Here is a 27,384-nt window from a genome sequence, read left to right on the forward strand (position 1 = left end):
AAAAGAGACGTTATACTGGCAGAAATCGTATTTTACTAGGACCATTAATTTGACAAGAAGCTTATAACATATTTTAGGTAACATGCTTCCGAATTTATGTTTCTTGTTTCGAAGGCGAGCTCCTTACATGCACTCCTTGCGGAGAAACGTTCTTAGTACAGTCCACTGCAGGACTGGGTTACGGCAAAGGCTGTCAAAACATATCATATTTTTTACAGTGCGTTTCCTTGGTAGTTTTGTCTTTGTTTGTGTATACATTTGCTTGTTTGCTTTTCTTAGCACGTTAAATGTTTTGAATATTTGGTGAGTCCAAATTTATCTCATTTTTTTTGGCAATAGCTTTACGTTTTATTCTTCTTTTACTGCCGCTTGTTAGATCAGACATGTAGTCCAGTCTAGTCCATTCTTTTCAAGGTTTACATGTATGGTTTTTGGCTCAGTAAAACTCTTCGGGGCTTGGAGCCTTATTTGCCTGGGATCGAGGCTGCAAAGAGGCTGTAAATGAAAGTGCTTGCTGAAGCACAGGTGTCCCAAGCTCCAACTGTGTGATGATCACCTTGCGAAATAAGAGCCATGGCGAAAATATGAGTATGTATGGGAATACTTACGAATGCTTTTAGGAATAAAAAAATACAATCAAATTCTCAATAATAATACCCCACCTTACTTCCACAGTGCATCGCTTGTTATCTGACTGCTTACTATGAAAAGAACCCATTTAAACGAGTTATCCATTATTAGGTTTACTACGTAGAAGAAGCCCAAGGCTGCACACCCCACTTCCGAACGCCCTATCCGAGAAGCAAAAAAATCCAAGCTCAAAATGACCGGGCGGCCACAAATTCAACGTAGAGTCCAAGCACATATATTGTAGTTTCATTTCAATTCACTACAAATTAATCTTCCCCGACGCTAAGCCGCAGTGTGCTTCAAAAAGTTCCAGTTTAGACGTTTCTAAAGGCCCGCATACACATTCACCACGACCATTTGAAACCAGCTTGGTAAGCTTGCCTCCTTTGCAAATTGTGCCTCGCCGAGGACACACCGTCACTGGCATCAATAAATTATTTAAGAACCACGGGTGCTTAGTGACAGTGTGGTCCCCAGCGAGGCACAGTTTGCAAAGAAGGTAAGGTTACCATGCTGATATCGGGCGTTCGGAAACGGAGTGGCGTCGACAAAATCTGGACCGGCTTGGATCACTGATCGGATCACGGACCGATCACGGATCTGATCACGGATCGTAAAAAACAGAGAGTTTTGAAAAATAAACAATCAAATCGCTTACAAAATAATAGGGAGTTTAAGAAAAAGGGGGTGTGAAAAAATTAAAATATTTTCAATGAAAATTACAGATGTTACGTAGCAAGCCAATATAGATTCTTCGTGACATAATGGAGCGCAGGCCCATTTGAAGTTTTTTTGCCCCAAGACTTCATGTAGTGCCGTCGTGGACGAAGGTAAGCGAGAAGTAAGCATCGTTCTTCAGTCAGGAGGGGGGTATTGGGATTTTCAGTTTTGCGGTTTAGATCGGTAAAGAGAGTAGCGGAACAAAGGAAAATAACGAACTGGATGGCAGTAAGTGAGTGAACAGACACAATATAAATTGATGTCGTAACTTCCTAAAGGGCTTCATGAACTGGAAAACATGTCCACTTCACGCAGTTATATCAGGGTATGAATTCAATAAGTTTGCTTCTACTAATGATAGACGACAACGATTTATTTGGATCACACACAAAGACACACATGTATGAAAAAAATTTTATTCATGCGCACATGACAGGCTTTCCACTGAATAAGTTGTGCAAATGACTACTGAAAAGGAAATCATGGAAGATGACCAAAATGAATTGAAATGTTAGCCTAAAGGTTTTTGAACTACTACAAAAGCTATTTAAGCTATTTCCATCTTAGTCATTACTCTCGTCCATTGAGATATTTGTAATTCCCTTAATATCCGGTTCAAGACAGTTCTCATCCTCCAAGACTTCCTACAAGAAAGTAAAACAAACGGTAATAAGCCTATGCATTAGATAAAGGTAAAGAGCAAGCTCTTCATTAATTTCCTCTTACTCAATGAACGATACTCAGCTTTACTGTTCACGAATATTAAAATTTGTACATGTATTGAATATTTCTTCTCCTGTTAGATAAATTTTTTTCAGTATTTTCATCAATGTTTGTCAAGTATTATGATGCAATTTCTTTAATCCTGACTTCAAAGGTGACTTAACCAGTCAGATGTTCTTTAACACAAACGAATTCCTTTTCTTTCACTCAATTGCAACAGAGCACAACACACCCATAAATATGTCAACACATCACTGGACCATCTTAGTAACTTACTCCACATAAGTACCACTGTAGAGCCAATTAACTTGCAATAAAAGTTACGTCATCTTCGATACCAACAAGATAAACTAGTGAAACAAATATTATCGAGCATATAAGCTCACAAAGAGCTCTTCATCTATTTCCTTCTGCTCTTTCCCGATCAAATTCCATTTTTTGATGAAAGGGGTACAGACGATCACAAACTTTTTCGGTGACTATCAAATTCTTACGCCTTCGGTCTTTATTTCTTCCTCGAGTGACTCCAAAAGCTCAGAAAATGATGGACGCTTTGCAGAATCCAAACTCCAGCATGACTTCATCATATTGTAGCTGTGAAAAGAAAAACGATTCTGTTTAGTCGCACCTCAGAGTTGAACAATTGTGGCAGACCGGGGTCTTATTCCATTCAAGATTATTTACATTTCATCTGGGCATCCATCCGGCTTGGCTAAAACTTTTCCTGCTTTCAGAAATTCTATTATTTCCATTCCGCCAAGACCAGAATACGGCATTTTACCTTGAAAGGAAAGATAAAGAGTTCAGTTTTTGTTGATGGTTTAATCGGCAGCTTGTCTCAGTAAGACGACTAATGATAATTATTATACAGTAGACTTCCTTTCAAAACTCTGATAAGTGGAGAGCATACGTGCAATATACAATAGCGTGTGCAGTTGACATGATAACCTAATATCTGCAGCATATATTGTACATGATGATGATGTTTTGTGTGAGTATTCGAAATCTTAACTTACTCACATCTCCTTTAATATGAAATAGGTAAAAAATCTCAATGCTAAAACTGTTTACCTCCAGATTCAATCTCCCATAATAACACTCCAAAGGACCATCTGTTGCAAAACAGCACTATTAGGTCATTTTACAATAAAAAAAATTTTACTTCTAACGGAATTATGATTCCAAATTGCAATAATGCCATAACTCCACCATTATTACTAGCTATATCTCGATATAAATAGTATATAAAGGAAAGCATGAATTTGATATGGCATCTGAGCTATATCTTAACATTACAACAGTGCATCAGCATGCTTAGAGTACCCGATTTGTTCTTAGAGCTTCATTATCATGAAGAGGGAAGTATCTGCTGCTTAATTTCAATGGAAAACACTCAGAGAACATAAAATAGCTTCAAAGCTTAATCAGTTATTAGGACCCCTATTCGCTTATAGCATGTAGCTTTACAATTTTAACTTTCCCTCATAATTCCTCACAGAGTTAACTTACACATCTGTTTTAGTATTGTACGTGTAATCCTCCAAAGACTCAAGAGCCATCCAACGAACTGGTAATATTCCCTTTTTTTGGAAGAAAAAATTTAAAGGAAAGTTTGAGTAAAAACAAACCAGATTAAATAATACTGAAGAATAGTACGTACGAAAAATCGTGAATTTTTATCGTTGTATGTTGAGATGTTGAAAACTGAGATGGCGAGGACCACAAGGGGACTTAGCACCGCCAAAGGATCCCCGAATGCGTTAATTACGTGAAACGAATTGGAAAAAGTCGCTGGATATCCGATTAACGAGAACATCAGCTGTTATTTACAAGTGTCTTCTGCTATGGATAGTGAATGTAAATAGCAGTTTCTCGAAATTTCTAGAACGCTAACTCACGGTGACATGGATACCCGAACCTTCTAATAGCATACAATGGAACATTCTAGAAAATTCTGTTAGGTTTTGTGATAATGATGTAATTCTACTAAAATAGTTGTGTTGTAATCTTCTAGAATTTCCAGAATACTTTAGAGAATTGCTATTGTTTTCACTGTTATTGCTTTCATTTCATAAGAGTCGCTTCTTCGTAAGATTTAACTTATATTAAGATAGGTTCGAAGATCGCTTTCATATTCATTTTCAGTAGACGTGTTGCTTCATAAAGTAGGTGGGTTTGAAGGAGCAAAGTGTTCTCTCTGTCGGTTAACGTGTACCGTAACACTTCAAAGGAGGTTCAATCTTTGCAATACGGTGTAGCTGGAACTACAGATTTTAGCATGCATTCCATGAAATAAAAAATAAGGAATAGTTTGTCGTTTTAACCACTCTCCCCATTTTTTAAACACGAGAATACTGTCCATACCCCGGATGTACTTTCGTATTCACCACTTTCGTACACATCACGTGACAGGCCGAAGTCGGAAACCATGGCAACATTCTCCTCGCCAAGAAGCACGTTTCTTGCTGCAAGGTCACGATGAACACACTAAGAAAGAGAAGCCAAATAAGAATCAAATAATCCTCTAGAAAGTAAATATTTCTTTGAATTCTTTATTGGATCTTGTACCTTTTTGCTAGCCAGGTGTAGCATTCCACGAGCTACATCTCTTGCGATCTTCACTTTGTCTTGGGGCGTGAAGTTTATTTCCTTTTTCGAAACATTGTAATATGGATTTTCTCTATTCTTCTTCAGTTGGTCCAACAAACAGCCATTCGGGGCCAAAGTGACAATCATCAATACTGGCTCTAGAATTTGGGACAAAGTTAAATATTAAAGTCGTGAATCAAGAATTGCAGTTAAGTGTTGAACTGTTTGTGTTGCATAATTGGGAATTTATCATTACATACAAGGACGAAAGTGGAAAGGATACTGCACGTAGAACATTAATAAATATCAACTAAAAGTTACCAGTCTTGGTACAAGCTCCAATAAGACTTAAGACATTGGGATGTTCACCAACTGCAACCATGACTCCAAGCTCGTTAATCAGGTCCCGTCTCTCTGTTTCTGTAGCATTCACTACAAAGAAATATTCTAAGCTTTACTGATACCCAAGGGGCAGCAAATCTGTTTACAAATTTGTATCAAACACTTGAAAGGCATCTAATGCATTTGCTTTTAATCAGGAAATCATCAACCGATCATAAATTTTGTAAATCGATCATTCGCTTATTAACTTACTGAGCTTATTAACTAAGAAAATCAGTCAAGCAATCAAATTTAAAGCTTCATCAAGAATGTTTACCTTTAAGTTTTTTTACTGCGCATGCTCTCACTTGTTCTCCTATGCGCACCAAGCCTTTGTACACTTCCCCAAATGCACCTTCTCCCAGCTTGTCTTGGAGAGTAACATCTGATCTGGGAATTTCCGCGCAGTCTCCAACTTTCATGGAGAGCTCAATCTTCAAGAACAATGCAACAGCGAATTACTCTTTCAAACATTAGATCACTGGATAACTTCATCATAAAATTCAAGTCAAATTACCTCTCCTCTCTTCTGTTTTGATTTACATATTGGCTGAAACTTTAAGCAAACAGCCAATATAAATACAGCAGCTAAGAACAAGGGCAAGACTATAACCAACATCAAATCTCTGATGAATCTGTCTGTAAGTTGGAAAAAAAAGCAAATGCTTATCGTGAGCAAATGACATGAAGCATTAACCTTTCCCTTACAAGCGTTTTTGTCAATTTGTGTCTTCAATAAGAAAGATAGGCAACTTGAAACTTTTTTCCTTAATACCTTTGTTTTCACGTTTGAACTTTTTGATATTACATTAATTTAGGAACAAAGAAAATTAGGGCAGAATTATTTAATACTATAGAACAGAAGTATCAAACACTATGATCGCGTCTTGTCTTAGCGTTGGATGACATCAGCTGTTATTGTTGACAACTCCTTTCCCTTTTCACTAACTTGTTGAATTATCGAATAATTTCCTTCTGGAAGGTACCTGTACACATGTAAAGATCAATTTGGCGCTGTTCATTTGGGGAGGGAGAAACCCACTCTCGGTGTTATTATTACCTGACAGTGTCTTTTGTGTTAGCAATACACCCTCTGACCTCCCATACTTATTGTTGCTTGATAATCTGATGGTGTATTCTGTGGAGGGATCTAAGTTCTCCATAATCATCGTGGTCTCAGGGTAAGGAATTGTCCAAAGTGCGGTAAAGTTCTTCAGTCTTGATATCTTTCGCTCTATAGTGTAGTTTTGTATCTGATATAGGCTGCCATATTCTGGCTCCTCCCATGTCAAAATTAGATATTTTTTCTGTGCATTCTTTACGGAGAAACTTTTAGGGGACCTCGGTGTTTCTAGCGAAAGAAGGAAGAACCAACAATACATAATTAAAAAACCGCAGCTTTAAAAATACATATCCCATATTATGTGGAGTTATTCATTTCTTTTTTTTTTTTTTTTTGGGGGGGGGGGGAATGATCTGAGAGTAGGTTAGTTCTTATAAGCATCCAAAAAACTTTACCTACCCTGAACCCGTATGGAAGTAATTTTAAGGCGATCTCCAAACGACGAACGCATCTCTCCTATCAAATGATTAAGAGCATCATCTTTGTCGGTTGTGTTCGTATTTATTGTTGCAAGGACTTTAATGTCTGCCCTCAGGCTGCCATTTCTAAAAACAAGAGTAACAAAATACTTAATAATACCTCACCAGCGGTGAGGAGAATTGGCCTCATTTTGAAGGAAAGGGTGTTTGGAAACCAAAAAGTGGCCACTATTGGCTTTAAATGGCCAACGAAATCTTTAAACGAGGATAAAAATAGTTTCTTACCTAAAATGTATAGTTATGACGTCATATATCTTCAAATAAGAAGATTCGTTGAAGTGGTGTTTTATCTAAAAGAAAAATTGTTTTATTCAAAAACAGAACATGTAAAAATTTAAAAGCACTAACTTGCCATCCATCAATCAAAATTTTACCAAACCAATTGTTCCTTACTGAAATTCTAATGAGTTCAGCCATTTCCAAGAACCTTTTACTGCTACTGTTGAGTAGATCGCTACTGAAATCAGAATCTATAGTCAGCTGGAAGTCAACTTGTAATATTTCCTCACCTGAAAATAAACCAAAGAACACAGGGAAGTGATAACAAGACAAAAAAGGAGCACAGATGGATGAAAAAGAAATAGGAAATTAAGAACTAAGAAATTTGTTTGGCTGGTTCAAGATTTCCAAACAGTAAAATACGGCTGGTTTAAGGCTAAAAGGTTGAAACTTTCAATTATGCGGAAAAGAGAAATGCAATATGAGTTTCTCCTCGTCATGATCAGTGGCATTCGACCTCATTTCCCCACTCATGGTAACATAATTACGACATCTGCTTGAAACGCATCATTGGCACCCGGATATCAACAAAGCTCTCAACTGTCAACTGTCAATTTAATTGAAAGTGGTATATACCCTACATACCAGAAGACAGAGTTTTTAAATCAAGGACCGTGCTACTTGGCCCGTGGCCAATTTCATTGAACCCATTGACCATAATCTCGTATGCTGTGTTTGGACGGAGCTTTGTAAGAACATCCTGAGTCAAGTTGCTTGTTGTGTTTGCTTCATAATAGAGCTCGGACCCTTTGCTCCGGTATTGAATCCGATAACCCAACAGTTTTTCTTCATGACGAGAAGGAGGTATGTTCTTCCAAGAGATTAAAATGGCTGTTGAATTGAGAGGATGACCTTTAAGGAAAGCGGGAGCCTCTTCTGGAACTGGTAACAAAAATATAAGAAAAAACACTCTTTATCTATGTTATATAAACATTTTGGTCCACAGTAAAGAAGAGTGTGTTCCTTTAGTTGAACTGGAGCAGAATCTGGAGTCCGAGAGGACTGAGATCATGCTATATTAAAGCCATCAATAAACGATAGAGATCTCTGAACAAGAATCTTTCAGCTGCTTGGTTATTATACTATAATCAAAGAGCGCCTGGTAATTAATCTGCTTGAGTCTGCTCTTGATCTGCGTTTTTTCTAAGCCTGACCTTGGGTAATATTGTGAAATCTTCTATAAAATTTGTCTCCGCATGAAACAAAGCGAAGGAAATGATGCCACAGAATATGACATCCTAAATTGTTTTTCGTCAGTATCTGAATAATATGTCTGTATATTATGTTCTAAAAAGAGTTTTAAAAAAATTCTTTAATTTCATTGATACTTTCAATCTTCCATTTTCACTTGTGCTCTTTGGCTCTCGCGTAAGTTCTCTTTATGACTAAATTTACCTCTAGATGGACATCGAGATACTTTGCAGTATTCCCATCGAACATTTGGATCAGTGGTATAACACCATGGTCCATCTGGGGCACTGCTGTCTGGGTTACGACACATGTTAGAGTCATTTTTGGAATCAGCGACATCTTTAGGAATCCGCCAGTGACGATGAGGACACTGAGATTTCCACGACTGACATGTACGACCAGACCGAGTGACGTTCATGTTGCCACGGTAACCAACTCCCACACCGTAGTAACAATCTGACATAAATCACATCTAGATGTTAAGGTACTGTCAAAGTAGCAGGGACTTGTTTTAGGCACTAGTCCGTTTTTTTTTTGTTGTTGTTTTTTTGACGAAGGTTCTGTATACTACTCTTCCAGAGCTGAAAAACAGCAGCTATTTTAACAAGGCCGCCATATTGAGTGCGAAAAGGGTTATGGGAACTAAAATACTGATCAGTGATTGGATATACTCTCATTTAGTCGGAATTGCAAGGACTTATCGCTTTAACAGTTCATACACAGGAACCTGGATAATTTGGGGGAACAAGTCCCAGGAACTTGTTGAATTGGTGGACCATATTTTGTTATCTGGAGCTACATTTTTCGGTGAAGCTGGGTAGTTCACACGAAAGGACTTGGTCCTCGGGACTAGTCACAGGAACTAGTTGCAAGGACTAGTCCCTTCGTTTGTGTCAACCTCAAAGGACTTGAAGTGCTAAACCATGGAGTGATGTCGACTAGGATGGCGAGAAGCCTGGATAAAATGTTAGTTACTTTTATGTCCTCGCTTGGCGCACAACTTGACATTTATCGAAATCATCTATTTTTTATCAAATCTTGATCTTTTTGTTTAAAGCACTATGGACGCATCAGACAGCATTCTACTAGAGAACGTAAAAAAACAATTCAACAGACCTGTACTTTCAGTGTCATCACCTATGGGAAATGGAGAAAAGTGAGTAGTTGAGGTCAGAAAAGCAAAGTGAAAACATAAAATTCTCTCATCGATATGATAGGCTAAAAATATTACAGTTATTTCCTGGCGTCTCATTTTTTTATCTGTTTCTGTCTTCACACAAGCCAATGCAGGTGGCTCATGTGCTGCCGGAGCGTTCCTTCTTTTCGTTACAATAATTAACAGCTATTTATCAAAGTGGAGGTGGCTGCTGGTGGATATTTACCGAGCTACGAAGCGGCGAGATAAATATCCACTGCTAACCACGGACACTGTGGTGAATAGGTGTTTTAGTATATACTAAAATAGTAGGATGATATAGCACAATAAAGATGATTTTAACTCATTTATTCCTGCAATGATCACAATATTTTCGGGCGCAAATTCCGCGCGAATCGATAGGAGGTGAATAGCAAAGGATTGTCGGAGATTGAGCAGTCAATCAGAGCGCGTCTCCAACGCTATCCACTGTTTTAATATATACTAAGTATTACTATTCCCCAAAGATGGGAATCAAATCGATCAATCAATCAAATCAGTCGCCAGTACCCATTTATACACCTGGGAGGGGAGAGGCACCACATGGTGCAATATATCTTCCCTCAGACACACAGCGCTGTGACCCTGTTAAAGCCATAGGGTTCTTTAATTCTCAAACGACATGACCAGATGATGAGGGTAACTTGTTCAAATAAAGGAGTAAATGATGACGCTGCTATACTTACCAGGAAGATCGTACCATTGATAGCACTCAGGAGCATCGCCACCATTAGCAGAAACAAATTTAGAGCTCGAGCAATCTAACAGGTCTATGAAGTATTGGAAGGCCGGTGTAACCCTGAGTAAGGCAATTTCCCTTTCGCAAACGACTTGCAAATATTCGCATGAGCTGCGACAAATACGGCGTTCTTTAGGCTGAGCCAATGATACATCACACTGAGGGAAAACATGGCCACAGAACAAGTCTTTAACTGGGAGCCTGCATTCCAGCGTCATCCCACTGAAAACGTTAAGATAACCGTCAAAGTTCACAGCTTCCCTTTCACCAGAATCCAATGTGGACTGATCACCATAAACGTACAGACTTCTGGTTATGTTTTTACAGAATTCGCCTTTATACTCGTAAAATATGCAGGAAGCGTTTCTTGCGGAGGCATTCACCGGAGGAAATGCTGGAATGCAGCTAAAGATATAGAAACAATGAAAAGAAAATAATGTATGGGCATGTAAATGAATGAACAAATATATAAAACTGAAAGAGACATTCCACAGAGCACTTGGCTTTAGCACTTCAGTGGAATGTTAAGCATACCAACCTTGCATTAGAATGCACTTGAGTGGGGTTATTTTCTGTTTATCGGTAAAAGAAAGTAAAGTAAATGATTATTACAATAGTTATTATAATAACACTATTTAAGGGGGAAAATCTCATGTAATAACAACCGAGTTTTTATATAATTCCTTGTTGATGGTTATACTGCAAACATGCCATACATTTTATTTGCCAGTGTAGTTCTTACAGTCTCGTACTTAAAATTTGTAGAAATTCATTTGCCGTGAATAGTTTATCATCATCTTCCTCGTCCAAGAGTAAAATGTCACTATCATGTATTATCACTCGGCTGTAAGCGGCATAGCATCTGAATCAAAAATGAAAATAACTTTTTCTACCAACCGCAAGGAGCCAAGATGGCGCTCAAGAAGGTAAGAACAACTATGGTCCAGACTTGAGTCATTTCTCTGTTGTAAGGCTGGTTACCGGTGCAAGAACTTCAATCTATTTTAAAGATGCAAAGATAAATATGAATATTAATTCGCTTCCCGTACCGTCAACAACTTTGATATAAAACGGATAAACATTTTAAAATTGTGAGCAAGCTGAAAAAGAGCGATTAAACTCGACATGAGGAAAGACATGAATATTTACAAATTACAATCGAGCTATGACATAACACCAAATTGTCATGTATCATCTTAAATCAGTTGAATTCAATTATTAAGTTGAAAGAATCTGCATGAACATATTTCTAACGACTGCTACCATTCTTCTCCAGAATATACGTGAACCTGGATGTTATTCTTTCCTAGGGCATAATTATCTTTTATAGACGACCTGTGATCTCTAATTGCACAATAAGGTTCAGTAGCGCAGAAATTAATTAAAAATGAGACACAGAAGTCGTTGAAAATGATGTTCGCAGCACTTAAAATGCCAATTTGCTAAGCAGCAAATCTGACTTTTCACACGCTTCGTGATTTGGCTGTATAGATATTCTGTTTGAGAATCGCTTTCTCGTTGAATGACATCAGTTTGTCTCCCATCGTGGCTGAGATTGGTTCCATGAGGAACTGAATATGCTTAAAAATACAGACACCACTGCAAATGAGCCCAACTCAGTTGGGCAACCAAAGTTGTTCTTCAGGGTCGTTCTTGACGCCGGTTACGAGACTGATCACCCACAAGACTATCCACTAAGCTAAGAGTCTACTGCTTACCAACACTCTGATGGATCGATGTAGTATTTTTCCTCTGCGAATAGTTTAAAACAGGATAAACAATACTCTGCCGAAGCGCTGGATCCTGTTTCATACCCAGCCCGCTGTGACGTGACGTTTCATCTAACTGACCACTGTCTTCCCTTACAAGGCTTTTTCTTTTTTGGTTCTGCTCTCTGATACTTTACCATAATTTTCAGCACGAAAGCGTGAGTTAAGAAAGCTGATAGCGAATGAACAGCCAAGCGAGTAACACTGACTTCCTGCTACTATTCAGTTGCAAAACATAACACAAGGTCACGTGGGCGGAAATAATAAAAACTACTCCTCTCCATTCTCTTCTCTACTCAGTTTGTCAGAGGCCAAATGACGCATTCATTCATGATCTGTTTTAAAAAATATTTAGTTAAAAATAAACGGTCCTTCTGCTTCCAGAAAATTCAATAAAACTCGTTCGGGGAGTGACATTTATTATTTTACATCTAATTAGAGATTCGAACGAATTAACTCTTGGCTTCTGACATTTCAGCAGATTTGACAATGCTCAAACACTCACTGGTTGGCTCGTGCTTTATGTCGCGACTGGAAGTCAGTGTTTGTTTCATCATTCAATGTCCAGTTTCTTCATTCGTGTCCTCTTACTAAGAACCAAAACGTAGTTTCCGTCACCAGCAGAATCAGAGTCTGGGGCAAGAAGTCAGCCTACGGAAGGTATTCAAATTCGTAGGTGATTTTTACTTAATTTCCGCAATCGGCTGAGTATGATATCATTTTGACATTCCGGACAAAATCCAAAGCGCTGGCTGTTGATTCTTGCCTTTATCGAACTATTCACTTTTACACGAACGTTGTCAATGAAACCTGGTCTTGTGTCTGTTCTTAATACGCATATGACTTACTTTTAGTGCTTCGGCTGACGCTTTTCAAAAGTTAATAATCAACCAGTCATTTAGGGGTACGTCACGCAATAGTGGAAGGAGATCGTTAGCATTCTCACTGCATAAGTGTTACTCAGTACACGTCAAATAAGTAGATTAAGTGCTTTCACACATACTGATAAGCTAGCTTATATGCGATTTAAATACTATTTACATCTGTGGCAAACAACTGGCAAAATTTCCTCATGTGAAAGTCTCTGTCCTGGTCCCTGAAGGTTCGTGTGATGAATTGGAAAGAGATATGCTGAACGTTGTAATGTTACAATTGTTGATTAAAGGGAGCAACCTGGATTTAAAGATCGCAATGACTGGCTGTACTTCCCACCAAAAGGTCTCACTAAAGACATTATAATTAGCAATGTAATAACATTGCTTATTTACGTTTCCAACTCAGTTGTTAACACTAAATTACCTGCTATACTCTCCCACCGACGCAGCACCACAGTTTCTTTGGAAACCTACCCCGTATATACAGTTTGATAAGCTTCTTTTAAAAAAATGCCATTGAATTGTTTCATAACACAACTCTTTCCAATTTTACCCACTGATCTGAATTTTAAATTTTTTTGCTGACATCAAAACAAACGCAGCCGCATGAACAAATTTTCTTTAGAACCACGGGTGCCAAGTAACGTGTGGTCCCAGGCGAGGCTCAGTTTAAAAAGGAGGCAGGGTCACCAAGCTGGTTAAAGGTGAATGTGTACGCGGGCCGTGAGAAACGTCTAAACTGGAAGTTTTTGAAGCAAACTGCGGCCCAACGTCGGCTTCATGGGGAAGATTGAGTTTGTAGGGAATTGAAATGAAACTAAAGTATATGTGCTTGGATTCTGCGTTGGATTTGTGGTCGCCCATTTATTTTGAATTTTTCGCTTCTCTGATCGGGCGTTCGGAAATGGAGTGTGCAGCCTTAGGCCTGTCTCATGTACGTAGTAAACCTAGAGATGGATAACTCGCTAAAATAGGCTCTATTCAACATAGTAAGCGGTCAGATAACAAGCGATGCACTGTGGAAGTAAGGTGAGGTATTTTTATTTAAAATATGACGGTATCATTTATTTCTTATAGCGGTCGTAAACATTCCCATACATACTCTTATAATTTCGCCATGGCTATCATTTCGCAAGATGATCATCTCACAGCTGGAGCATGAGCCACCTGTGATCTGATTGGTACAGAGGTTGCGCTAGTTTTCCACATTAGTTTCTGTGCGAGTTGGAGCAAAACCAATGCAATCCCGGGTTACTCTCAACTGTCGATTGAAAATCGGTCAGTTGCATGTTAATTGATTTATCTAATTTCAGGTGTTTTTCGAAAAGACTGTTGGTGATGTCATTTTAGGACAAGTCTCTCTGACCTTATCCTGTCTGGGTCTGCTTACCACATTCCTTCTTTGGCCATTACTTGTGATCTTTCAGTTCACGGAGTGTGAACGTGCTGCCTTAAGCGACTTGCCATGGGGATATCTCTGTGGAACTAGGGCATTGGCACTGGTTTTTCACTCTTTAATGATCTTTGGTATCACCTCTACTTCTACTTTATTCATATCACTTGGCGTAATGATCAGCATTCTTTTGAATTCACTTATGGACCATGTGTTTAGAGACTCGGAGTTTAGTTTGTTAAAGATCATCGTAACGATGTTTATTATCATTGGATTTTTGTTATTGTTGATTCCGCTATCGCGCGAGAAGAAGGCTACGAAATACTATTTCTGTGAGAGAAAAAGACGCAAGCACCATCATTTTGTGTCAGTAAGCTTATTTATCATCTGAGATGCTTTACCATGTTAGAGAAAATTTTTGACCAAATGATGCAATAATGGCAAATGAACACGCGCACTGGCTGTGAAATGAACAAGACATTCAAATATTGTACTTGGCAACGCTTCTAGCTTATAACTTAACGTAACGTAACTTGTCAAAGAAGCGTATGCTTCTCTGAGGTCTTCTCTTTTCCGCGCGTATCGATTAAATTCTCGCCAAGTGCTCGCCACGCAAGCTCTTATTCTTGTGTAGCATGCATGAATAATTCCGTAACCACACAATAAAGTACCAAAAACTTTGAGTTGGACTATGGATGATATCAAGTGTAAATCTGTTTTTAAAACAGAATTAAAAGACTCTAAAATTATGGTTAAAGAAATGATTTGAAACAAATATTACGTGACTGATGGGAACTAAAAGTTTCTCCATAATTCGATTTCATACAAACGGGATGTCGTCAAGAAATAGACCCATGAAAAGAAAAACTCGCGTATCAGGCTTTGTCCCTAACGTGCAGTTTACGTGCAACAAACCTTTGATCACATCAGTTATTAGTAGTGTAGGAGTTAGCGGTTCCAGCTCATTTCATCAAAATGAGCTCAAACACGCCAACTCTATACTACTTTCCATATGATGGAGATATGTTGATGGAATTATGTCATGACAACGATTGGTTATGAAAGAGAAAGAAATCTGATAAATAAAGACGGTTTTGATTCAAAGAGATAGACTCGCAGCCCACGAGGTGGCGTTATTGAAAAACAGGAAGTCTATGGTGCAGAAGGGACTTTCCCGAGGAAATGAGTCATCACATTGTTATTGTTCTTAGGTCATGCATGGATTGCAGTAAAGCCTCATCTTCGACCAAAGTGTTAAATGGTTATGGCGTGAGAAGAGTTGATCATGCAAGGAAACGAATACCGGTTCAAGACGTCCAGTGAAAAATCTAAGTTGTTATTCACACCTAGTAATGACAACGAAACTGGAGGACGACATTTCTACGACGAAGATGCAAGTACATGATGACGATCAAATAATTTAATTTTACATTTAAGTACTCGATCGGATAACCTCTAAAGACATGCAAATATTAGTCAACGGGAAAAACTTTGATACTTATCTCTCCGACAAATGTTGTCATTTGGTGACCATATTCTGTTTTCAATTGTAGATTACTTTACGGAAATTCTAATATGATGTAATCTCAGATTTATGACGGAGTATAGAAACCAACAGATGATATTTATCAGAGAAACGAGCAGTACACGGACAGGCATGTTAATGCGTGTCTTGACGTGCCGAGAATGACCGAGAATGGATTCAAATTAATAACTCGTAGCCCCGCGTGACTTGATCGTTATGGGGTGACGTCTGCCTTTATTGCGAACTTAGAGTCAAGCCTCCTTGGTCTCATTTTGTTTTAAATAGCAATTTTAGCAACAACATCACTTTTGATCAAGAAAGTATAAAATAAAAGTATTTAGATTTACATTTCGGTCACAATCTGCTCTAACATGTTTACTCTCACTGAGGACCACAACTTAGGAGGAAGACTGATTTGTGGGAAACTTATTAACCCTTTAACCCCTAAGAGTGACTAGCATCTATTTTCTCCTTACAATATCATCATTGAATCACACATTAATGTCATGAGAATAAAGGAAATAATCACCAACTAAAGAACTCTTGATTGTTAGACAAATTCTCCTTGTCAGCACCGTAGTATTTATACAGTGTACAGTATGGAGAATATGAATACTGATGTTTGCCTGTAAAGGGTTGAAATAAGTGGGTGGTGCAATTTTTCATATTACCCTGAATTACTTTTATTTAATTGAAAAAAAGTTTTACTAAATTAATCAACAAAAGTCCCACAGTGATTTTACTTTGGATATCTCCACTTTTCCCAGAATACCTTGAGTTATTCCAGAAATTCAAAGAACACTGGTTGCGATTTTGAGAGCAGTGAAAGTGACAGCATCCACTCTGCTTTTCTGAAAAAGCAACGCTTTGTTTCCAGTATTCCAATGAGATATGGTAACATCTCTAAGTAACAGTGCGACTGCGTTCATTTTGATACCATTTGCAAAAATTAAAAATTTGGAAGGAAAATATTACTTATGACTTCTCCCTACAATATTATTACATTGCCAAGCATAGTAGTAACGAGAATTAAAAACAACAACAACAACAACAGCAACAACCGGAATGTTGTGTGGTCGCTTTCGGCGGCACGACAGCTGTCAAGACATTAATCCAGGGTTAATTTCGGTTCCTGGAGAAGCTTTTTTTTCTCAGACTATCGTCTCCGATACCACAGACTAAGTGATCTCGAATTAAACCATCCTTTAACGATCCAAATTCGCAGGTATCGGCGAGCATGCGAAGCGCTGTTGTGTTGGTATCAACATAAAATGTAACACGTTTCCCGGCTAGTTTTCCTTTAGATTGCTCATAACAGTATTCAGTAACTTTGATGTTTTATCATAAAAAGTTGGGAAAATGCCATGAATGGGAAAATTATGTAACTAACTAATTTACCTCCTCAAGGTCTTTAGCGAGCTTCTGATGAAATGCAATCATACCAAACTTAGTTGTCACTTTGCTTTGCTTTAATCAAACTTAATTTACCTCACAGAGAAATAGGAAGCCACTTTGCTTCTCGCCACAGAGGTATATAGTATTTCAGTCGCATACAAGCGAGCTAATCAGCATGTGTGAAAGTACGTACTCTACATATTTGACGTATAATAAATTACACTTACGCTGTGAGAACTTTGACGATCTCCTTCCGCTATTGCGTGACGTACCCCTAAATGACTAGTTGATTATTATCTTCGAAAGCGTTCGCCGGAGCATTGAAAGTAAGCCATATGCGTAATAAGAACAGACACAACATCAGGTTTCATGACAACGTTCATGTAAAAGTGAATGGTTCGATAAAGGCAGGAATGTCAATATGTTATCATACTCCGCCGTTTGCGGAAAATAAGTAAAACCACCTATGAATTTGAATACTTTCCGTGTGCTGACTTCTTGCTCCAGCCTCTGATTCTGCTGGTAACTGAAACTAAGTTTTGGTTCTTAGTTAAGAGAACACGAATGAAGTAACTGGACATTGAATGATGAAACAAACACCGACTTCCAGTCGCGACATGAAAGTGATAAAATGGTAAAAAGAGCTACCCAAAGAGTGATTACGCATTGTCAAATCTGCTGAAATGTCAGAGGCCAAGAGTTCGTTTGAATCTTTAATTAGATGTCGGATGATAAATGTCACTCTCCGTATGAGTTTTATTGAATTTTCTGAAAGCAAAAGGACTTTGTTTATTTTTAACTAAATATTTTGTAAAACCTTTAAACAAGTCTTGTCAGCAAAGTAAAGCAAAAAAAAAGCAAAAAAAAAAAAGACTCCCTGGGTCACCAGTTTGTTTTTTTGCGTCCAAAAACTCGGCCTCACAAATATGCTCCGACGGACTCTGTTTTGTTCTCAGTCAAAGACAAGCCAAAAAAGCTTACTACCACAGAAGTGAAACCATGAATTATGTCTAATTGTGGCGGAAGTGCACTTGCTTTTACTTATGTTCTTTCGTTCCACATGACTTGACTTGACTTGAACTCACGTTACGTCACGCAAGCACGTCACGTCACTTTACGTCTGGTAACTACGTCTTAAGTCTATTTTACTCCTCCTTGAAAACACCAAAACAAACCTCCTGGTATCAATTTGTTGATTTTTACGAATAGAAATATTCTAAGTACCAACAAATACATGGGACAGAACAAAAAATTTAGACCTGAGTTTTTGAAAACCATTTATTACTCTGAAATCAGTAAGGCTCGAAGGTAAATTAACGTCATTGTGACAGATCCGTTAATAACATAGGTTTTTTCATTACCCACCCTTTTGTGACCATTCTTACCTTATATTTGTTGAGATGCTTTCACCCTGCACAATTTTATTCGAGCTTGAACAAGATCAATGAGTATTCTTTGTGGTTGAGTGAGTTGCTTTGCCCGATGAAGACAAAAGATTCACTTGAACGAAGGGAGAAGAAAGTTTGACCTTCAGAGATATGAAAAATTTGTTTAGATGTTCTGAGCATGCGCACATTTATTGGAGCTTAAACAGGGTCAACTGAGTATTCTTTGTGGTTGAATGAGTTGCTTTACCAGTTGAAAAGTTTGTTTAGTCAATTAAAAATCTTACTCAGGAGACCGCTGAATTAACTATTTTGCATCGTTTTGAGTGCGTGTCGCATATAAGACAGATCATAAGCGATTGCGTTATTTGGCTTCCGTGACGAACTAAGTAGAGGAAACAATGGAGAGGATTAGTTTTTGTAATTTCCGCCTCTGCGCAGACCAACCCCTATGACCTTGTGTTACGTTCTGAAACTGAAAGGTGGCAGGAAGTCAGCCGTGCTACTCGCTTAGCTGTTCATTCGCTATCAGCTTTCTTAACTCAAGCTTTCGTGGTGAATATCATCGTAAAGTATTAGAGAGCGGAACCAAAAAGAAGGGGGCCTTGTAACGCAAGACAGTAGTCAGCTAGGAGGTATTCAAAGTCGTGAGTGATTTTAGTTCAAGCATGCGAGCAAAATTACTCGAATACTGTTTTACAAAGGATAAATGAATTTTCTTCAAAAATTGTATCGAGCGTTGCTCTCATTTTAGAAGGCTGACATACATTTGCATTCAGTTTATTTATAACGACGTGCTATTCCTAGTTTAACTGAAACGTCATGTCACGGCGGGCTAGTTATGAAACAGGATCCAGCGCTTCGGCAGAGTATTGTTCATCCTGTTTTGATTCGCAGAGGAAAATACCATATCTATCAGAGAGTTGGTAAGCAGTAGACTCTTAACTTAGTGGATAGTCTTGTGGGGTGATCAGTTTGGCGTCAGGAACGGCTGTGAAGAACAACTTTGTTTGCCCAAGTGAGTTAGACTCACTTGCAGCGGTGACTGTATTTTTAAGCATATTTCAGTTCCACTTAGAAACCAATATCCGCCACGATAGGAGACGAACTGATCTCATACAACGAGAAAGCGATTCTCAAACAGAATATCCACGCAGGCAAACCACGTGGCGTGCGAAAAGTCAGATTTGCCCTTCAGCAAATTGGCATTTAACGTGCTGCGAACATCATTTTCAATTTTCTGCGCTACTGAACCCTGTTGTGCCATTAGTGACCGCAGGTCGTCTATAGAAGATAATTATGCCCTAGGAAAGAATAACATCTAGTTTCACTTATATTGGATTATTAGATTATTGATTAGTGAATATATTATTAGATTTACTTATATCTGGAGAAGAATGGTATTATGTAATGGCTCGATTCTAAATTATAGATATTCATGTCTTTCCGCATATCGAGTTTACCGATCAATCGCTCTCTTTCAGTTTGCTTAGTATTTTAAAATGTTTATTCGTTTTGTATCAAAGTTATTGACTGTAGGATAAGGAATTAATTTTCTTATTTATCTTTACATCTTTAAATTAGATTGAAGTTTTTCCACTGGTAACCAACCTTACAACATAGAAATGACTCAAGTCTGGACCATAGTTGTTCTTACCTTCTTGAGCGCCATCTTTGTTCATTGTGGTTGGTAGAAAAAGTTATTTTTATTTTTGATTCAGATGCTATGCTGCTCGTAGCCAAGTGATAATACATGATAGTGACATTTTACTCTTGGAGTATGAAGATAGCATTGAAAAGCTATTCACGGCAAATGAATTTCTACAAAGTTTAAGTGTGAGACAGAATCCTCGTCTGCTGAGGATACTTGGGACTACCACAAAAATATGTATCGTGTGTAGAGTTTACTTTTATTAGCTTCATACATTTCGGTTTCCTTGAGCTTGTCCACTTTTTTACGAATTGTACGGGCCTGAAATTTTTTTCAGGCCTCATTTCAACTACTAGTTCAGTAGTGTTCATAACTGCGAGGATCGATTATATATTCGTTTCTTCAACCGCAGTGCACACATATGATTTTCACATGTTTACAGCCATTATTCACCACTTCGAAGGTTTATTTGGATTCAACAGTTGGCTTGTTGGCTCAGTTGGTAGAGCGCTGCACCGGTTTCACTGAGGTCATGGGTTTTAATAATCATTCCCTTTACTTTCTTTTACCGATAAACAGAAAATAACCTCACTCAAGTGCATTCTAATGCAAGGTTTGTATGCTTAACATTCCTCTAAAGTACTAATGCTAAGTGCTCTATATAATATCTCTCTCAGTTTTATCTATTTGTCTATTCATTCATTTACATGCCCATACATTATTTCCTTTTCATTGTTTCTATATCTTTAGCTGCATTCCAGCATTTCCTCCGGTGAATGCCTCCGCAAGAAACGCTTTCTGTATATTTTACGAGTATAAAGGCGAATTCTGTAAAAACGTAACCAGAAGTCTATACGTTTATGGTGATCAGTCCACATTGGATACTGGTGAAAGGGAAGCTGTGAACTTTAAGGGTTATTTCGACGCTCTTGAGATCACACCGGAGTGCAGGATCCCATTTAAAGACTTGTTCTGTGTCTATGGTTTCCCTAATTGTGATGAATCATTGGCTCAGCCTAAAGAACGCCGTATTTGTCGCAGCTCATGCGAATATTTGCAAGTCGTCTGCAAAAGGGAAATGGCCTTAATCAGAGATATACCGATCTTTCAACGCTACGTAGACTTGGCAAATTGCTCGAGCTCTAAATTTACGACAGGTCCTTGCAATTGCGACCAAATGAAAGTAATCTAACCACTGATCAGTATTTAAGTTCCCATAACCCCTTTCGTACTCCGTTTCAATATGGCGGCCTTTTTTCAATAGCTGCTGTTTTTCAGTTCTGGAAAAGTAGTATACAGAACCTTAGGAGAAAAAAGCAAATGCTTGACCAATTTTATAAATGGAAGAGATGCTGTTTTCTGACGTGAGCGTGTCCCACACGTGTCCTGTTTGGAGTTAATTTTCTAAATTCGGTTCCATTGTTTAGGATCGCTCCTTGTTCGCTGAATTTCAGTGAAAGCGCCCTAGTTTTTGCTATCTCGATGTGAAACAGGTCCCAGTAGGTAAACTCTTCAAGGGACTTGTTCCCACAACTGGTCCCATCGTGTTAACCGTACAGCGGAGTAGTCCCTAAAAAAAATCCCTGCTACAAGTCCCCTCGTGTGTACCGACCTCTATGTTGATAGTACCTTAACATCTAGATGCGATTAATTTTAGATTGTTTCCACGGTGTGGGATTTGGTTACCGTGGCAACATGAACGTCACTCGGTCTGGTCGTACATGTCAGTCGTGGAAATCTCAGTGTCCTCATCGTCACTGGCGGATTCCTGAAGATGTCGCTAATTCCAAAAATGACTCGAACACGTGTCGTAACCCGGACAGCAGTGCCCCGGATGGACCATGGTGTTATACCGCTGACCCAAATGTTCGATGGGAATATTGCAACGTATCTCGATGTCCCTCTAGAGGTAAATTTAGTCATAAAGAGAACTTACGTGAGAGCCAAAGGGCACAAGTGAAAATGGAAGATTGAAAGTATAAATGAAATTAAAGAATCATTGTAAAATTCTTTTTAGAACATAATATACCGACATATTATTCAGATACTGACGAAGAACAATTTAATATATGATATTCTGTGGCATCATTTCCTTCGCTTTGTTTCATGCGGAGACAAATTTTATAGAAGATTTCACAATATTACCCAAGGTCAGGCTTAGAGAAAACGCAGATCAAGAGCAGACTTAAGCAGATTAATTACCAGGCTTTCTTTGATCATGGTATAATAACCAAGCAGCTGAAGGATTCTTGTTCAGAGATCTCTATCGTTTATTGATGGCTTTAACGTAACATGATGTCAGTCCTCTCGGACTTCAGACTCTGCTCCAGATCAACCAAAGGAACACACTCTTCTTTACTGTGGACCAAAATGTTTAAGAGATCAAGAGCATTTTTTTTTTATGTTTATGTTACCAGTTCCAGAAGAGGCTCCCACTTTCCTTAAAGGCCATCCTCTCAATTCAACAGCCATGTTAATCTCTTGGAAGAACATACCTCCTTCTCGTTATGAAGAAAAACTGTTGGGTTATCGGATTCAATACCGGAGCAAAGGGTCCGAGCTCTATGATGAAGCAAACACAACGAGTAACTTGACTCAAGATGTTATTACAAAGCTCCGTCCAAACACAGCGTACGAGATTATGGTCAATGGGTTCAATGAAATTGGCCACGGGCGAACTAGCATGGTCCTTGTTGTAAAAACTCTGTCTTCTGGTATGTAAGGTATATACCACTTACAATCAAAGTGACAATCGACAGTTGAGAGCTTTGTTGATATCCGGGTGCCAATGACACGTTTCAAGCAGATGCGATAACTATATTATCAGGATTGGGGAAATGAGGTCGAATGCCACTGATAATGACCGGTGGAAACGGATATCATATTTCTCTTTTCCGCTTTTATAATTGAAAGTCTCAACCTTTTAGCATTAAACTAGCCGTATATTACTGTTTGAAAATCTTGAACCAGCCAAACAAATTTTTAGTTCATAATTTGCTCTTCCTTTTTCATTCATATGTAATTCCTTTTTTGTCTTGTTATCACTTCCCTGTGTTCTTTGGTTGATTTTCAGGTGAAGAAATATTAGAGGTAGACTTCCAGCTGATCATAGATTCTGATTTTAGCAGGGATCTGCTTAACAGTAGCAGTAAAAGGTTCTTGGAAATGGCTGAACTCATTAGAATTTCAGTAAGGAACAATTGGTTTGATAAAAAATTTTGATTTTTGTAGGACAAAGTAGTGCTTTCACATTTTTGCATGCTCTGTTTTTGAATAAAACATTTTTTTCTTTTAGATAAAACACCACTTCAACGAATCTTCTATGTTGAAGATATATAACGTCATAACTATACATTTTAGGTAAGATCTAGAAACTATTTTTATTCCCCTTCAAATATTTCGTTGGTCATTTAGAGCCTATATTGGCCACTTTTTGGTTTCTAAACACCCTTACTTTCAAAATGAGGTCAATTAGATAACATTTTATATGAAAATTAACTTTGTTTCCCTCAGAATAAAGTGTCCTTTCCATATCAAGGTTTTCCACTCACCCACGTTTCAAGACTGAAGAATTGAGTACCTTGCAGATGGTTCTTTCGAGAAAAGCAGCTCTCATGACAAACGTTATCTTATTTACTGCTGGTGAAGTATTCTTAAGTATTTTGTCACTTTTGTTTTTAGAAATGGCAGCCTGAGGGCAGACATTAAAGTCCTTGCAACAATAAATACGAACACAACCAACAAAGATGATGCTCTTAATCATTTGATAGGAGGAGTGCGTTCGTCGTTTGGAGATTGGCTTAAAGTTACTTCTATACGGGTTCAGGGTAAGTAAAGCTCTGTGGATACTTTTAAGAAATACCCTACTCTCAAATCACCCCCCCCCTCAAAAAATTGATAACTCCACATAATATGGGGTATATAGTTTTAGAGCTGCTAGTTTTAAGTAATATACTATTGATACTTCCTTCATTCGTCAGAAACACCGAGGTCTCCTAAAAGTTTCTCCGTAAAGAATGCACAGAAAAAATATCTTATTTTGACATGGGAGGAGCCAGAGTATGGCAGCATATACCAGATACACAACTACACTATAGAGCGAAAGATATCAAGACTGAAGAACTTTACTGCAGTTTGGACAATTCCTTACCCTGAAACCAGGATGATTATGGAGAATTAAGATCCGTCCACAGAATACACCATCAGATTATCAAGCAACAATATGTATGGAAGGTCAGAGGGTGTATTGTTAACACAAAAGACACTGCCAGGTAATAATAACACCCAGAGTGGGTTTCTCCCCAAATGACCAGCACCAAGTCGATCTTTACATATATACAGGTACCTTCCAAAAGGAAATTATTTGAAAATTCACGAAGTTAGGGAAAAGGTAAAGGTCAACAATAACAACTAATGTCATCCAACGCTTGGACAGGACACAATCATAGTGTTTGATACTTGTGTTCCATGGTATCAAGTAACTTGGCTCTGATTTTCTTTGTTCCTAAAGTAAGGTAATCTAATAAAGTTCAAACGTGAAAACAAGGGTATCAAGAAAAAAGTTTCAAGTTGTCTCTTTTTCTTATTGAGGACACAAATAGACAAAAACGCTTTTAAGGGAAAGGTTTATGCTTCATGTTACTTGCTTCCGATAAGCATTTGCTTTTTTTTCCAACTTATAGACAGATTCATCAGAGATTTGATGTTGGTTATAGTCTTGCCCTTGTTCTTAGCTGCTGTATTTATATTGGCTGTTTGCTTAAAGTTTCGGCCAATATGTAAATCAAAACAGAAAAGAGAAGAGGTAATTTGACTTGAATTATATGATTAAGTTATCCAGTGTTATCCGGTTATCCAGTGATCTAATGTTTGAAAGAGTAATTCGCTGTTACATGAACGTTGGAGGCTGGGCGGAAATTCCCAGATCAGATGTTACGCTCCAAGACAAGCTGGGAGAAGGTGCATTTGGGGAAGTGTACAAAGGCTTGGTGCGCATGGGAGAACTAGTGAGAGCATTCAAGGTAAACATTTTTGATGAAGCTTTTGATTGGTTGACTGATTTTCTTAGTTAATAAGCTCAATAAGTTAATAAGTGAATGATCGATTTAGAAAACTTATGATTGGTTGATGATTTCTCGGTTGAAAGCACATGCATTAGATGCGTTTCAAGTGTTTGATACAACTTGTAAACAGATTTGCTGCCCCTTGGATATCAGTAAAGCTTAGAATATTTCTTTGCAGAAAATGCTACAGAAACAGAGAGACGGGACCTGATTAACGAGCTTGCAGTCATGGTCACAGTTGGTGAACATCCTAATGTCTTAAGTCTTATCGGAGCTTGTACCAAGACTGGTAACTTTTAGTTGATATTAATTGATGTTCTACGTGCAGTTTCCTTTTCAGTTTTGTCCTTCTATGTAAAAGCAAATTCCCAATTATGCAACACAAATAAATGCAATTTTGCTTCACAACTTTAATATTTAGCTTTGTGGCAAATTCTAGAGCCAGTATTGGTGATTGTCACTTTGGCCCCTAATGGCTGTTTGTTGGACCAACTGAAAAAGAGGAGCGAAAATCCATATTACAATGTTCGGAAAGAGGCAATGAAGTTCACGCCCCAAGACAAAATGAAGATCGCAAGAGATGTAGCTTGTGGAATGCTTCACCTGGCCAGCAAAAAGGTACAAGATCCAATAAAGAATTAAGAAAAATATTTACTTTCTAGAGGATTATTTGATTTTTATTCGGCTTCTCTTTCTTAGTGTGTTCATCGTGACCTTGCAGCGAGAAACGTGCTTCTTGGCGAGGAAAATCTTGCCATGGTTTCCGACTTCGGCCTGTCACGTGATGTTTATGAAAGTGGTGAATACGAAAGTACATCTGGGGTATGGCCAGTTTTCTCGTGTTTAAAAAATGGGGAGAGTAGTTATAACGACATATATATTTATAGTTCCAGCTATATCGTTTTGCAAAGATTCTTCCTCCTTTGAAGTGTTACGGTATACATTAACCGACAGAAAGAACACTATACTCCTACAAACCCAACTACTTAGTTAAACAACACGTCTAAAATGAATATGAAAGTGATCTTCGAACCTCGTCTTAAGTTAAATCTTACGAAGAAGCGACTTTTATGAAATGAAAGCAATAACAATGAAAACAATAACAATTCTCCAACGTATTCTGGAAATTCTAGAAGCTTACTACACAACTACGTACTTTAGTAGAATTACATAATTATCACAAATCCTAACAGAATTTTCTAGAATGTTCCATGGTATGTTATTAGAAGGTTCGAGTATCCATGTCACCGTGAGTTAGCATTCTACAAATTCTCAGAAACTGCTATTTACGTTCACTATCCAGAGCAAGAGACACTCCTAAATAATAGCTAATTTTCTTCAATACGTTTCAAGCAATTAGCGCGCCGTTTGGGGGGTCCTTTGGCGGCACTAAATCCCCTTGGGCTCCTTGCAATCCCAGTTTTATCTCCCTGAGCCAATGCCGTCTCAACATACAACTATAAAAATTCACGATTTTCGTACGTACTATTCTTTAGTATTATTTAAACTGAATTGTTTTTACTCAAACCATGCTTTAAATGTTTTCTTCCAAAAAAGGGAATGTTACCTGTTCGCTGGATGGCTCTTGAGTCTTTGGAGGATTACACGTACAATACTAAAACAGATGTGTAAGTTAACTCTGTAAGGAATTCTGAGGGAAAGTTAAAATTGTAAAGCTACTTGCTATTCGCGAATAGGGGTCCTAATAACTGATTAAGTTTGAAGCTATTTTATCGTCTCTGAGTGTTTTCCATTGAAATTAAGCAGCAGATACTTCCCTCGTCATGATAATGAAACTCTAAGAACAAGTGGGGTACTCTTGGCATACTGATGCACTTTTGTAATGTTAAGATATAGCTCAGATGCTATATCAAATTCATGCTTTCCTTTATATACTAGTTATATCGAGATGTAGCTAGTGATAATGGTGAGCTTATGGCGTTATTGCAATTTGGAATTATAATTCCGTAAGAAATCATTTTGTTTTTATTGTAAAATGACCTAATAGTGCTGTTTTGCGACAGATGGTCCTTTGGAGTGTTATTATGGGAGATTGAATCTGGAGGTAAACAGTTTTAGCATGGAGACTTTTTACCTATTTCATATTAAAGGATATGTGAGTAAGTTAAGATTTCGAATACTCACACAAAACATCATCATTATTACGTAAAATATCTGCTGCAGATATAGGGTTATCATGTCAACGTATGCACTCGACTTATCAGAGTTTTCAAAGGAAGTCTACTGTATAATAATTATCACAAGTCGTCTTCTTGAGA

General features: G+C 38.0%; 1 protein-coding gene and 1 pseudogene across 4 annotated transcripts; one reads left to right on the forward strand and one right to left on the reverse strand.

Annotated features, from left to right (window-relative positions):
• Positions 1-1,752: 1,752 nt before the first annotated feature.
• Positions 1,753-18,528, reverse strand: LOC131790911 (angiopoietin-1 receptor). 4 transcript variants are annotated; one of them, XM_066167046.1, is made up of 22 exons: positions 13,118-13,258; positions 12,324-12,469; positions 10,947-11,048; positions 10,588-10,621; positions 9,997-10,454; positions 9,232-9,252; positions 8,320-8,571; positions 7,510-7,806; positions 7,039-7,154; positions 6,871-6,935; positions 6,566-6,711; positions 6,104-6,394; positions 5,561-5,682; positions 5,321-5,477; positions 4,984-5,094; positions 4,642-4,820; positions 4,438-4,560; positions 3,583-3,653; positions 3,145-3,185; positions 2,758-2,854; positions 2,568-2,667; positions 1,753-1,994 (listed from the first exon to the last, which is right to left on the reverse strand). In XM_066167046.1, the coding sequence occupies exons 3-22, from the start codon at positions 11,005-11,007 to the stop codon at positions 1,914-1,916; spliced, it is 2,823 nt and encodes a 940-aa protein (XP_066023143.1). In that variant the 5' UTR covers positions 11,008-11,048; positions 12,324-12,469; positions 13,118-13,258; the 3' UTR covers positions 1,753-1,913. The 4 variants fall into 4 exon arrangements, with proteins under 4 accessions (XP_066023143.1, XP_066023145.1, XP_066023146.1 ...); XM_066167048.1 differs by lacking the exons at positions 12,324-12,469; positions 13,118-13,258 and adding an exon at positions 18,392-18,528; XM_066167049.1 differs by lacking the exon at positions 12,324-12,469 and having other exon boundaries at positions 13,118-13,245.
• Positions 18,529-18,705: 177 nt separating this feature from the next.
• Positions 18,706-27,122, forward strand: LOC131790958 (uncharacterized; annotated as a pseudogene).
• Positions 27,123-27,384: the final 262 nt, after the last annotated feature.

Source organism: Pocillopora verrucosa, chromosome 5 (genome assembly GCF_036669915.1).
Source record: "Pocillopora verrucosa isolate sample1 chromosome 5, ASM3666991v2, whole genome shotgun sequence".
Classification (NCBI taxonomy): domain Eukaryota; kingdom Metazoa; phylum Cnidaria; class Anthozoa; order Scleractinia; family Pocilloporidae; genus Pocillopora; species Pocillopora verrucosa.